The 13167-nt window shown below is 41.6% G+C and overlaps 1 protein-coding gene across 1 annotated transcript in view; it reads left to right on the top strand.

Moving 5' to 3' along the window:
* Window positions 1-4952: 4952 nt before the first annotated feature.
* Window positions 4953-13167, top strand: part of PTBP3 (polypyrimidine tract binding protein 3) — a 57271-nt gene continuing 49056 nt past the window's right edge. The window contains exon 1 of the mRNA XM_014585474.2: window positions 4953-5034. Coding sequence (XP_014440960.1) covers window positions 5032-5034 — 3 coding nt within the window. The 5' untranslated portion in view covers window positions 4953-5031. The remainder of the gene's footprint in view (window positions 5035-13167) is intronic.

Here is a 13167-nt window from a genome sequence, read left to right as displayed (position 1 = left end):
TTTTTTTTTTTGCTATAGGGTGTGTGTGCTCGCCAGACAGACAGAGACATAGAGACAGAAAGTGAGAAATCACCCCCCGGGGGGGTGGCCATGCCACAATCCCTTCTCTTCCGTTCTCCTCTAGGGATCTTGGGCACGCACGCACACGCGCCTGGTGTGAGTTTAAGCCACCAGGTCTGGGACGCGAACCGCGGTCGACCACATGGGAGTCCAGCGACATAGCCATTACGCTAACTGCTGGTCCCATACTTTGTAGAAATTTTTAATTTTGTGCTGAAGTAGTCTGTAATTACATGCAATGATATGTTTTCAGAAGGAAGAATTTATGTCTAGGAAAGAAATGGTTTGATTTTTTAAATGGAGTGCTTAAAGTAATACAGAACTGTTTTCCTCATCTTTTACAAAGTTTTACATAGTAATATGACTGGGAATTTAAGCTTTCATATTATCAAAAAAGTCATTGTTTTCTTTCATTTGAAAATGATTTCTTGGGGAAAAGGCTTGGCCAATAAATCGTAGTTATCAGAATAATTTTTCATGACTAAAAATGTGAGTTCCTTTTGTTCTTTGTCTTTTGTTTACCACATTCTGAAGTTATTAGGGGGAATAATGAAAGTTTTTTCAAGTATCATAATTATTTGAGATATGTCTTATTTATATGATGAGTGGTATAACCCACATAAAACAATGTTCAGATATGAAACTTAAAGATGTTATTTTAAAGTTGTCTTCATTGTTTCTCTCTCACCAGAGAGATCATCCCACCCACAGTCCCCAACCCCTTGAATGGCCATGCCAAGATCCATTCTCATAAGATTTTGGGCACCCACACACATGTGCTGGCATTGCTTTCGAGTGGTCAGGTCCAAGACTCAAACCACACAGTTGGCCACGTGGGATCTAGCTGCCTTAACCCACTCCATGGCACCTGCTGGCCCTATCCTTGTTTTTTAAATAGGGGATTACATATAGCTCTTTAGGGACCAGCAGTTGGTATAATGGCTATGTCACTGGACTCCCAAGTAGTCAACCGTGGTTTGAGTCCTGGACCCGGTGGCTTAAAACTCATGGTGGGTGCGTTTGCGTGCATGCCCAAGGTCCGAAGAGGAGAATGGAGGAGAAGGGATTGCGGTGTGGCCATCCCCTCTGGGGCTGTGTGTGTGATTTCTTGCTTTTTGTCTCTCTTCTGGCGAGCGCATGCACCCTATAGCAAAAACCTCTTCTCCCCAAAAAAACCTATATAGGTATTCCAACACTTCATATGATGGGCTAGGATTTCCTTTATGGTGCCATTATTTTAGTTTTTGTTTTAAGAATTTTGTCTTAGGGCACATGAGCTAGCCAGAGAGAGAGACAGTAAGAGGAGGAGGGAGAAATCACCACCCAGAGGGGATGGCCATGTTGTAGGCCCTTATCCTCCTTTCTCCTTCTGGGGATTTTGAGCATGCACATGGAAGTGCATGTGCCCGGTGTGATTTTCAAGCCACCAGATTCTGTACTCCCGCTGCCATTGGCTGTTTGGGAGTTCAGCTGTGTTAAACCACCATGCCACCTGCTGGCCCCAGAAAATCAGATTTATACATCTTAATGCAACATCTTAACTGTTGTATTCAAGATATCCGTACAAGGGACCAGCAGATGCCCAGCATGAATCTTAAGTCTTTGGGTCTAGGACTCGAACCACAGTTGACTACGTGGGAGTTCAGTGACATAGCTATTACACCATCTGTTGGTCCCTTGTATGGATATCTTGAATGCAATAGTTAAGATGTCGCATTAAGGTGTATAAATTTGATTTTCTGGGGCCAGAGGCGGTGTGGTGGTTAAGGTCCTGGACTGCTTCATGACTGACTGATTTGCATCCCAGACTCAGTGGCTTGAAAATCATGCTGGGTGTGAGTGTGTGTGCGCCCAGAATCCCAGGAAAAGAGTAGGAGAACGGATTGCAGCATGATCATCCCTCTGGGTAATGATTTCTTGCTTTACCTCTCTATTATCTCTCTGTCTCTCTTGCGAGGACCTGAGCCTTATAGTAAAAACCTAAAAATGATTTTCTGTTTTTTTCTATACATGTGAATATGATTGCATTTTGAGACTGAAGAGTTTTTTTTTATAGCTAGAAGTACCAATTATAATTCAGAGGTTAAGAATAAAGTTTACAAAAACAAGGCAAACAGTGAATAGTTTTATTACATTTACTGTTATTATGATGTTTTTCTTAAGTGAGATTTTTGCTATAGGGCATGGGTACTCGCACGTGAGAGACAGTAGCAGAGACAAAGTGAGAAATCATCCCCTGGGGGAAGGGGTGGCCACGCTGCAATCCCTTGTCTTGGGATCTTCAGCACACACACGTGCCTGGCATGAGTTTTAAGCTGTCTAGGCCCAGGGCTTGAACCACAGTTGACTGTGTGAGAGTCCAACGATATAACCACTGTGCCATCTGGTGGTCACAGTTTTAATTACATTTACTGTCATTTATGTGAAATTAGGCCAATTGTGAAGTGTGACTGTTTTTCGAACACTAAATAAAAGCAGTGATATAGTATTTATTTTGACTGATTTCCTTGTTTGTGTGTTTCATCTCTCTTACTGTGTGGACAGTAGTTCATTCTCATTGCTGTATAATGAATAATGATAGGCATTTACAAAAATTTTGTAATTTCCCTCTGTAGTTGATGATATTTGCTTGTTTCTAGTTTGGCTAGTGCAGATAATATTGCTGAGAATATTCTCATATGTCTAAGTGTACATAAGCAGGCAGTCTCTTGGTTGTATGCATACTAGAATATACAGGTGGGGACCAGCAGTTGGTATGATGGTTACATTGCTGGACTCCCAGAAAGTCGACCACGGTTTGAGTCCTGGACCTGGCAGCTTAAAACTCATACCGGGTGCCTTTGCGTCCATACCCAAGATTCTGAGAGAAGAATGGAGGAGAAAGGATTTTGGTATGGCCATCACCCCTGGGGGGTGATTTCTCACTTCCTGTCTCTGTCTATGCCTTTCTAGTATGTGCATGCACCCTACAGAAAAAAAACTCTTTAAAAAATAAAAAAGAATATACAGGTATACTAGAATATTAATATGTTCAGTTCTAGTAGCAGGTAGGGTCAGTTTTCCAAGTTGTACTAATTTATACTCTCATTAAATGGCACTAATTTAACTTCCTGTGTATAGTTTTTTGTTCCATGTTCTCACCAAAACCTGATATTGTCAGTATTCTTGTTTTTTGTTTGTATGTTTGTTTGTTCTTTTTTTTTTTTTGGAGTGGTTTTTGCTATAGGGCGCATGCGCCAGACAGACAGACAGACATAGAGACAGAAAGCGAGAAATCACCCCCCAGGGGGGGTGGTCACACCGCAATCCCTTCTCCTCCATTCTCCTCTCGGGATCTTGGGCACGCACTCACACGGGCCTGGTGTGAGTTTTAAGCCATCCAGTCCGGGACTCAAACCGTGGTCGACTACGTGGGAGTCCAGCAGCATAGCCATTACACTAACTGCTGGTCTCTGTTAATTTTTAAGTTTATTCCCGTAGAATAAGAGAAAGGAGAAGAGAGAGGGAGGGATAGGAGTGGAGGAAGAGAGATTAAAAAAATGGGAAGTAGGTACATCCACAACAGTCTCCATGCCACAATCCTTGCAAAACATGCCAAGTGTGTGTGCACTCATGCCCCAAATCAAAAAAAGATTGAGAAATGGAGAAGAAGGAATTGCGCCATGACCATACCCCCACTGAGGGGCATGCTTTCTCCTTCTCTGTCTCATTATCTCTCTTTCTCAAGTTCAAGTGCCTTTAGCAATTAAAAAATAAAAAAAGGACCCAGCAGGTGACAGTAGTGGTTAAGGTGCTGAACTCCCATATGGCAGACTACATACAGGTTGAATCTCAGACCCCGTGGCTTGAAAATCAAGCTGGACACGTGTGTGCATTCCCAGAATCCCAAAAGGAAAATGGAGAAGGGATTGCAGCATAGCCATTCCCCCTGGGAGGTGATTTCTCACTTTTCCTCTCTGTCACTCCAGGGAGTGCACATGCCTTATGGCAAAAAAGCTTAAAAAATAAAAGTTTACAGTGAATATAATTTTGAACATTAATAGATTAAAAAGATTACAGAGTTTAGCCACTATAGAAATAAATTGTATCTTTATGTTCTATCATAAAAACACTTAAGTATTGAAAGTCAGGATTCTGGTATGAGCTGATGGCGTAATGGTTACGTTGATAGACTCCCATGTAGTCAACCTCTGTTCAAGTTCCAGACCCAATGGCTTCAAACTCCCTATGGGCACATGTGCATGCGTGACTAAAATCTCGAGAGAATGGCAAAGGGATTCTGGTGTGGCCATCCCCTTGGGGGGTGATTTCTCTCTTTCTCTTTGTCTTTATCTTGCTTCTCTGGCATGCCCACGTGCCCTATATCAAAAATCTATTTAAAAAAAAAAAAAGAAAGAAAGAAAGGAAGGAAAAAAAAAATCAGGATTATAAAAAATCTATTAAAAAAAAAAAAAAAGAAAGAAAGAAAGGAAGGAAAAAAAAAATCAGGATTCCTAGAGAAGGTTATACAAATTATCTGCATATAAAAATATACTGCAAAGTCAGTGTCAGAATACAGTCTCCTAAATACAGATTGATACTTCGAACATAATGTCTAGGAGAACTGGGTTTCCTCACAAAGGGTTGGGAGAGTATGCCCCCATATCTATGATGACAATTTTGTTTTTTTAATTAAAAATTATATAGAGGTGGGGTAATGTTCTTTTAGTATGCAGTTCACTCGTAACGTTTAGATTTTGTGATTTTTAAGGACTTCGCCCTTAAATGTTGTCATACTAAGTTGATGGCATAGTAATTATCTTCTAATACTTTTAGTAGGAAAGACAAATCAGTACGTAGGAATGATTATCTGAAGCATGTTTTACAAACTAAACATTGGTTTTGCTTTTCAGCGGGGATCTGATGAGCTTCTTTCTTCTGGCATCAATAACGGGCCCTTTACCATGAACAGTTCTACTTCTACAGGTGTGTATGGTGAGTTTAAATTTTTTACTGCGGGTTTCAAAACATTTTTTAGCAGTGTTCTTATTTTGGTCATCTTATAAATAAATACATGTTGAAGTACTATTTTTTATGACAAAACCCTGAAATTTATTGCAGTAAATTATCAGTTACAACTCTTTAAGTTTTTTTTTTTTTTGAGAGAGATTTTTGCTAGAGTACACTTTCGTTCACTGAAGGGACAGAGAGACAGAAAGTAAGAAGTCATCCCCTAGGGAAGATGGCCACACCGCAATCCGTTCTCTCTGGATTTTGGGGATGTACACATACACATGTCCAGTGTGAATTTTAAGCTACTGGGTCTGACACTCAGACTGCAGTCAACTATGTGTGAGTCCAGCGACAGAATAACTTCGCCATCCGCTGGTTCCACAACTCTTTTAAAGAGTTTTTAAGTTAAGGATTCATTTACATATAATTCAGTGATTCTTTTTTTGATCTATTTATGTTCTTTGTGTTACATAGTAGTGACAAAGTACTGTCAGAAAGTTACTGGCCTAGAACTAGTGAGTCAAAGAGTAAAACTTGTGTTGATTGGTGATGGAATTTTTTAAAAAATAATTATTTTATTTAACTTTATTTATTATTTTAATTTGACCAGAGAGGGACAGAGGGGGGTGGGGGAGAAAGTGATAAAGTAAGCCATCAGGTCTGGGTCTGGAACCGTAGTTGACCATGTGGGAGCCCTCTGCCCTTAACCACTATGCCACCTGCCGGCCCCGATAATGGAATTTAAGGAAAAAGTTTTCAAACTATGTTACCATATGATTTTTGAAAGTTGACATATAACTGAAATACCATAATGTATTGTACCTTCAAATTTTGGGGCTGTAAAATAACTTGGAGGAGTGTAATATTGGAGAGTCATACATGGATGACTAGTTTGAGTCCCAGACTCAGTGACTTGAAACGCTAAGTGATTGTAGCATGGCCGTCTTCCCTGGGAGGTGATTTCTCATCTTCCCTTTCACTGTCTCTGGCAAATGTATGTGCCCTATGGCAACAACCTTAAAGGAAAAAACAGAAGAAGCTATTGCCGTAATCCCAGTTTAAAAAAAAAAGAAAGAAAAAGAAGCTAATGTTGTAACTTTCATTATTATTATTATTATTATTGTTTTTGGAGAGGTTTTTGCTATAGGGTGCATATGCTCTCCAGACAGAGACAGACAGAAAGCGAGAAATCACTCCCCAGGGGGGACGGCACACCATAATCCCTTTTCCTCCATTCTCGCGATCTTGGGCACACATGCACACGTGCTCGGTGTGAGTTTTAAGCCACCGGGTCCGGGACGCGAACCGCGGTCGACTACATGGGAGTTCAGTGACATAGCCATTACGCTAACTGCTGGTCCCGTAACTTTCATTATTGAGTGACAGTCATTATGGAGAGAATTGGAGAACTTAACAAAAAATAAAATTGACAGTAATCGATTGAATGTTTGAATAAGGGATTCCATCAGTGATTCCAGATTTGAGACTTGGATAATGGGATAGATGAATGGTGGTGGTATTCATCTCCGTTAGAGAATATAGAGAGAATAGAGTTGGGCAACACAGCAGGTTCAGATTCGAGTTGGAGGGTCTATGGACTGTGTGAACAGAAATGTCAGATAGGAAGTGGGTTTGATCTCAGTATCACGAGAGAAGGTAGTAATTTGGTGATAATCACACCTGGTTGACAACTGAAGTGTTCAGAGTCTGTGGGATTTTTTTTTTTTGGAGAGGTTTTTGCTATAGGGCGCATGCGCTCGCCAGACAGACAGAGACAGAGAGACAGAAAGTGAGAAATCACCCCCGGGGAGGGGATGACTACGCCGCAATCCCTTCTCCTCCATTCTCCTCTCAGGATCTTGGACACGCACGCACATGGGCCTGGTGTGAGATTTAAGCCACAGGGTCCAGGACTCGAACCGCAGTCGACTATGTGGGCCCCAAAAGTCTGTGGGATTTTTATCTAAATGATTATGGAGATACAGGAAGTTTGGGGGTAAGTGGACCTCCCTCTCCAGACCATGAGCTTACATGGTGTTTGGGAGAGAGTAAGCAGACACCATGTGAGGACTCTTGAAGACAAGTGGAGGTGACTGGTGGGTGGCGTGGTGTTTAAGGTGCTGGTCTCCCCCATGGCCAACCACAATTTGAATCCAAGACCTGGTGGCTTGCTTTTCTCACCTTCCATCTCTCTCTCTCTGTCCTTCTCTGGACAGATTAAAAAATAATAAGAAGAAATAAAAGTAATTTTTAAAAAGACGAGTCGGGACCCGCAGTTGACGTAATGGCTGTGTTGCTGGACTCCCATGTAGTGGACCGTGGTTCGAGTCTCGGACCTGGTGCCTTAAACTTATGCTGGGTGCGTGTGCATACGTGCCCAAGATCCCAAGAGGAGAATGGAGGAGAAGGGATTGCGGCATGCCCATACCCCCTGGGGGGTGATTTCTCACTTTCTGTCTCTCTGGCGAGCACATGCGCTCTATAGCAAAAACCTCTACAAAAAGAAAAGACAAGTGGGCCAGGCTCAGTTAATGCAAAAAAGATGAAAAAAATTCAGTGATGAGATTAAGAGTGCATGGGAATTGGACAACCATGATATGTAGTTCTAAAGGACTTAGTGAAGGGAACTTGTAGATGGAATGCAGCAGATATGTTCATGTGAAAGTGTAAACAGTTTACTATATGGACATGAGACTAAAGTAGATTTCTCAACTTTTTACATCAGAGTCACTGGAGTGCTGGTTAAAGCACATTTACTGAGGGGACCAAAATGTGCATTTCTACAAGTTTCTGTAACGCTTATGCTCCCATTTGAGGAACTTTAAGAACTACTAGATGAAGCAAAGACTTCGAATCTGAAGGTCCTCAACTTAAATTTTCTTTTTTGTCTGACAGCCTTTTAAAACTTTTCTGCTCTTATACCCCGGAGTCACTGTACATCTAGGATGAGGCTTATATGTTTGTTTCTATTTTAAGACTTCAAGTGTCTTTGTTCTGTTATGGTTGTACATTACTAAAATAGATGATAAGAAAGACTTAATCTGGATGATTACTTAGGAAAAGGAAGATATATCAGATGTCAGCTTAGCTAGAAGTCGCAGTTTTGTTTTTATGTTTTGAATTTTATATTTATCTCATTGCATTCTAGGTTCACTGTGCCTCTTTCTAAAGCATATCCACTTTCAGTATAAAAACTATGAAATAGTCACCTCTCTTAGATTTTGACAGAAAATGTTCATTTCATCATCGCTCTTTTTTTTTAATCTATTTTTTTTATTACTACATCATCACTCTTGAGTGATAGTTAGCTATTTAGAGTTCCAGGCTGACAGGCTTTTTTCCCCTCTGCACTTTGAAGATACTATTCCATTTTTCTTTTTATTTACTTAATTTATTTTTTAAGTTTTCTGTCAAAGGGCATGTGCACTTACCAAAGAAAGAGAAAGGTGTGTGTGTGGGGGGGGGCAATGAAAGCAAAAATGAGAAGTCACTTCGTAGTGGGGATGGTCACTTCACAATCCCTTTTCTTCTCTCCTCCTGGGCTTTTAGGTACGTATGCATACATGACCATTGTGGTTTTCAATCTTCCAGGTCTGGGACTTGACTTGTGATTGACCATGTGGGAGTTTAGCACTTTAACCAGCGTGCTACCTGCGGTTGCCACCTGGCATATTTTTCAACCCACCACGTATGGGACTAGAGCCACACAGTAGGTCACATAGAATCCAGCTTTGTTCACTACCTTGCTGGCCCAAGAAAAATATTTTCATTGTGACTTCGTGTTGCACATAAATTTATATCTGTATCTTTATTTCAATAAAACTTCTTAGTTTTGAACTTTTTGTTTTTATAATTATTTATTGAATTTTGTTTATTCTTTTTTTTTTTCTTTAATTTGTCCAGAGAGAGATAGGGAGAGAGAGAGAGGGAATGTGAGAAAACAAGTCACCAGGTCTGGGACTCAAACTGTGGTCAGCCATGTGGGAATGTCCAGCATTTAAACCACCACACCACCTGCTGGTCCCTAGTTTTGAACTTTTAATATAAAGTTTCATTAGTTTCAGATTTTTTACTTTAGATAAAGTGACATCCTAAAAGCCTTCTTTTGGGAACCAGTAGGTGGCATGGTGGTTAAAAGGTGCCACATTCCCACATGACCAACCACAGTTAGAGTCATGGACCTGGCAGTTTGAAGCTCATAACATGTGCATGTGTCTATGTGTCCAAAATCCTGGATGGAGAATGGAGAAGAAGGGATTACGGCATGACTGCCCACCCCCGCCCCGGAAGGGTGATTTCTCACTTTCCCTCTCATTGTCTCTGTCTCTCTGGTGAACGCATGTGTCCTATGACAAAAACCTTAAAATTAATTTCCCGATTCCATTGAAATAGTTCAGAATTAAACCAGTGTTGGGTAATAACCAATCTTTCATTCATTCTTACTTCTTCTTTTTGAAGTTTTTTACAGGTGTGTGCTCTCTTGAGAGAGAGAACACCCTCTGGGGGTGGCCACACTGCAGTCCCTTCTCTTTCATTTTCCTCTTGGGATTTTAGGTATGCATGCACACGTACCAAGTGTGTTTTTCAAGTTGCCGGGTCTGAGCCTTAAATGTAGTCTGCCATCCTTAAACACCAGGCCACTCTGGCCCACTTTTCAATTTTAGCCATCATGGAGTAACTATGACTAGACTTAATCTCAGTTATTTGAAGACAGTGAACAACAGATAGAATAAAATTGTGATCGTGGAGAAAAGGGAAACAGATGAGGTTAAGCCTATAATCAGTCACTCTGGTTTTCTTTTTAGACATGTGAATTGTATGAGTTTGGGAAGAGGTGGGTAGTTATAGGTAGTGCAAGCAAGCAAATATGACAGAATTGCTGAGCTCCAGAGACAGTGATCCAACGTGGGAAGGCCCAAGACAGCTGGGAGTTATGTGGGCAGAATATTGGGCAGAAGGGGTCTATGTAGAAAAAAGTGTACTAGGGGAACCAGCAGTTAGCGTAATGACTATGTCGCTGGACTCCCACGTAGTCAACCGCGGTTTGCGTACAGGACCAGGTGGCTTAGAACTCACGCCGGGCACGTGTGTGTGTGTGTGTGTGTGCCCAAGATCCCGAGAGAATGGAGGAGAAGGGATTGCAGCATGACCATCCCCCCTAGGGGGTGATTTCTCACTTTCTGTCTCTATGTCTCTCTCTGTCTGGCAAGCTCACGTGCCCTATAGCAAAAACCTCCCCCCCCAAAAAAAAAAGTGTACTAGAAACCTGCCTTTGAATATGTTGCTGAATAGTAAACCACACGTGTATAAGAGGAAACTGAGGTCAGCCAAGAAACAATCAGAGGGCTGTAAGCTGAACTTGCCAGGATTCACACAGGGCTGGGAGATGGCTGAGTGGAAGTGAGTGAGAGAGTAGAGGCCTTCTTAAGTACCTGAGGCACATTCAAGGGCATTTTACACTAGAGAAGTATTTATCCCCAGGAGGGTTAAACTAGGTCCAGTGTAAAGGCTGTGCTAATGCCGCTGTAATGAAGCTCAAGTACAGTCTCTAACAGTTTAGCTGATCTGAAAGGAACTTTTTCTCCTCTCTAAATAACTAACACTTTAAAGGAATAAAACGGCCTTATGTGGGGTGTTGGTTAAGGTGGCTAAATCCTACATGGCCAAGCACACAGTTTGAATTGTGGACCTGACGACTTGAAAAACCATGAAAAATAAAATTAAAAAAAAAAACATGAAAAAATCATGCTGGTGTTTGCGTGTGTGTATGTGTTCCTGTACATGTGTGCACATGTACAAAATCCCCAAAAAGGAGGGAGAAATGGAGGAGAAAGGATTGTGGTGGAACCATTCTACATGGAGGGTGCTTTTTTGCTTTCTCTCTGGCAAGTGCATTTACCCTTTGGCAAAACTAAGAAAAAAGGGGGGGAGAAAGAACAAATTTTCATGCTTGTAATGTCAAGCGTCTAGTCAAAAGTGCTAAATGGGGGACCAGCAGTTGGTGTAATGGCTGTCGCTGGACTCCCATGTAGTCGACCGTGGTTCCGGTCTCGGATGCCAGGCGCGTGTGCATGTGTGCCCAAGATCCCAAGAGGAGAATGGAGGTGAAGGGATTGCTGCATGGCCATCCCCCCTGGGGGGGATGATTTCTCACTTTCTGTTTCTTTCTTCCTGGTGAGGGCAAACGCCCTATAGCAAAAACCTCTCAAAAAAAAAAAAAAAAAAAGTGCTATACGGGCCAGTAGGTGAGATAGTGGTTTAGGTGTTACACTCCCACATGGCTGACCACTGTTTGAATCCACACCTTGTGGCTTGCTCTCTCACTTTTTTTCTGTGGCTTGCTCTCTGTCTCTTTTTGATGAGTACATGGACCCTATAGCAAATTAAAAATGATAGTAATAATAATGGTCATTAAAATTCAATAATTCTAAACAAAAAAGCACCAAAGATATAAAGAACCACAAAGTTATTCATAATCAGAAGGAAAATCAATGAACAGAAACAGACTTAGAAAATTATGAAGATATGGAGCTGTAGACGTTGAAAACAGTTATTAAAAGTATATTCAGGTGGGGCCGGCAGATGGCGTGGTGGTTAAAGGCACTGGACTCCCACGTGGCCAACCATGGTTCAAGTCTTGAGTCTGGTGGCTTGCTTTCTCACTTTCCCTCTCTCCCTCTATCTGTCTGATCAAACTGGAAAGTAACAATAATAATAAATAAAATAAAATAATTCTTTAAAAAAAAACCTGTATATTCAGGTGTTTTAGGGACCAGCGAGTGGCCTGGTGGTTAAGGCAGTGGACACTCCCACATGGCTGACCACGGTTCAAGTCCTTGACCTGGTGGCTTGCTTCTTCACTTTTCCTCTCTCTCTCTGTGTCTCTCTCTGGTCTAATTAAAATAAAATGAATAAATAAAATTAAAATAGATAATTATTTTTTTAAAAGTATATTCAAATATTTAAAGGAAAATAAGAGCGTAATAAGTAGAAAAATACAGTAAAAATAAAATGAAAGGGCCCAGTTTCTCAATTTCATTCTTCTCTCTTTCTCTGGCAAGAGCATGTACTCTCTGGCAAATTAAAAAAAGAAATCACACGGAACTTCAAGGGATTAAAAATAAAATGTCTGAAGGCCAGCCCTTCGGTATAGTGAGTAAGGCTGGACCCCACAGGGCTATCTGTGGTTTGAGTTCTGGCTTTGGGGGCTGGAAAAACACTGTGCATGGGGAGCTGGCAAATGGTGTGGTGGTTGAGGCACTAGACTTCCACATGGCCAACCAGGGTTGAATTCTCAGACCCAGTGGCCTGAAAAATCACAATACATGAGAACCAGCAGTTAGCATAATGGCTATGTCGCTGGACTCCCACGTAGTCAACTGCAGTTTGCGTCCCGGACCCGGTGGCTTAAAACTCATGCCGGGTGCGTGTGCGTGCGTGCCCAAGATCCCGAGAGGAGAATGGAGGAGAAGGGATTGCGGCGTGACCATCCACTCTGGGGGGTGATTTCTCGCTTTCTGTCTCTCTGTCTCTGTCTATCTGGCGAGCGCACGTGCCCTATAGTGACCTCTAAAAAAAAAAATCACAATACATGAATGAATGAACGAATGAACATATGCTTTAAAAACACAGACACACACCCTATGCATGTGTGGCCATAATTCTGATGGAAGTGAGGAATGGAGGAAAGATGATTGGGATGTCAACCAGCCCCATTAGGGGACGTGCTCTGCCTGGTGAATGTATATTCCCTCTGCCCCCCCCAAAAAAAAGAAAGAAAGAAAGACAGACAGACCTAGTAAAATGTGGCATTCTGTGAGACAGACCCACGTAGGAAGTTTACTGGGTTGTGTCCAGAGTTCTCCGTGAGTAGACAGGCCACACACAAGCCTGTGATCCATGCCTGTTGGGGCCGAAGGTGGGTTATAGCTTCAAGACCCGTCTGGAGATGCTGTGTCTCTGTCAGTCTTCCTTTTTCTCTTCTCTTGCTCACTTACAGAATAAATAAACGAACTTTGAGGAAAGAAAGAAACAAAATAAAATATGTGAAAAAGTATGTGAAATGATATTCATAGAACATTGACCCTCTGTATTTGTGGGTCTTATATCTATGAA

Source organism: Tupaia chinensis, unplaced genomic scaffold, assembly GCF_000334495.1.
Source record: "Tupaia chinensis unplaced genomic scaffold, TupChi_1.0 Scaffold000081_1, whole genome shotgun sequence".
Taxonomy (NCBI): Eukaryota; Metazoa; Chordata; class Mammalia; order Scandentia; family Tupaiidae; genus Tupaia; species Tupaia belangeri.
The sequence above is the reverse complement of the archived record's forward strand: the minus strand, read 5'-3'. Positions and strand labels throughout refer to the sequence as shown.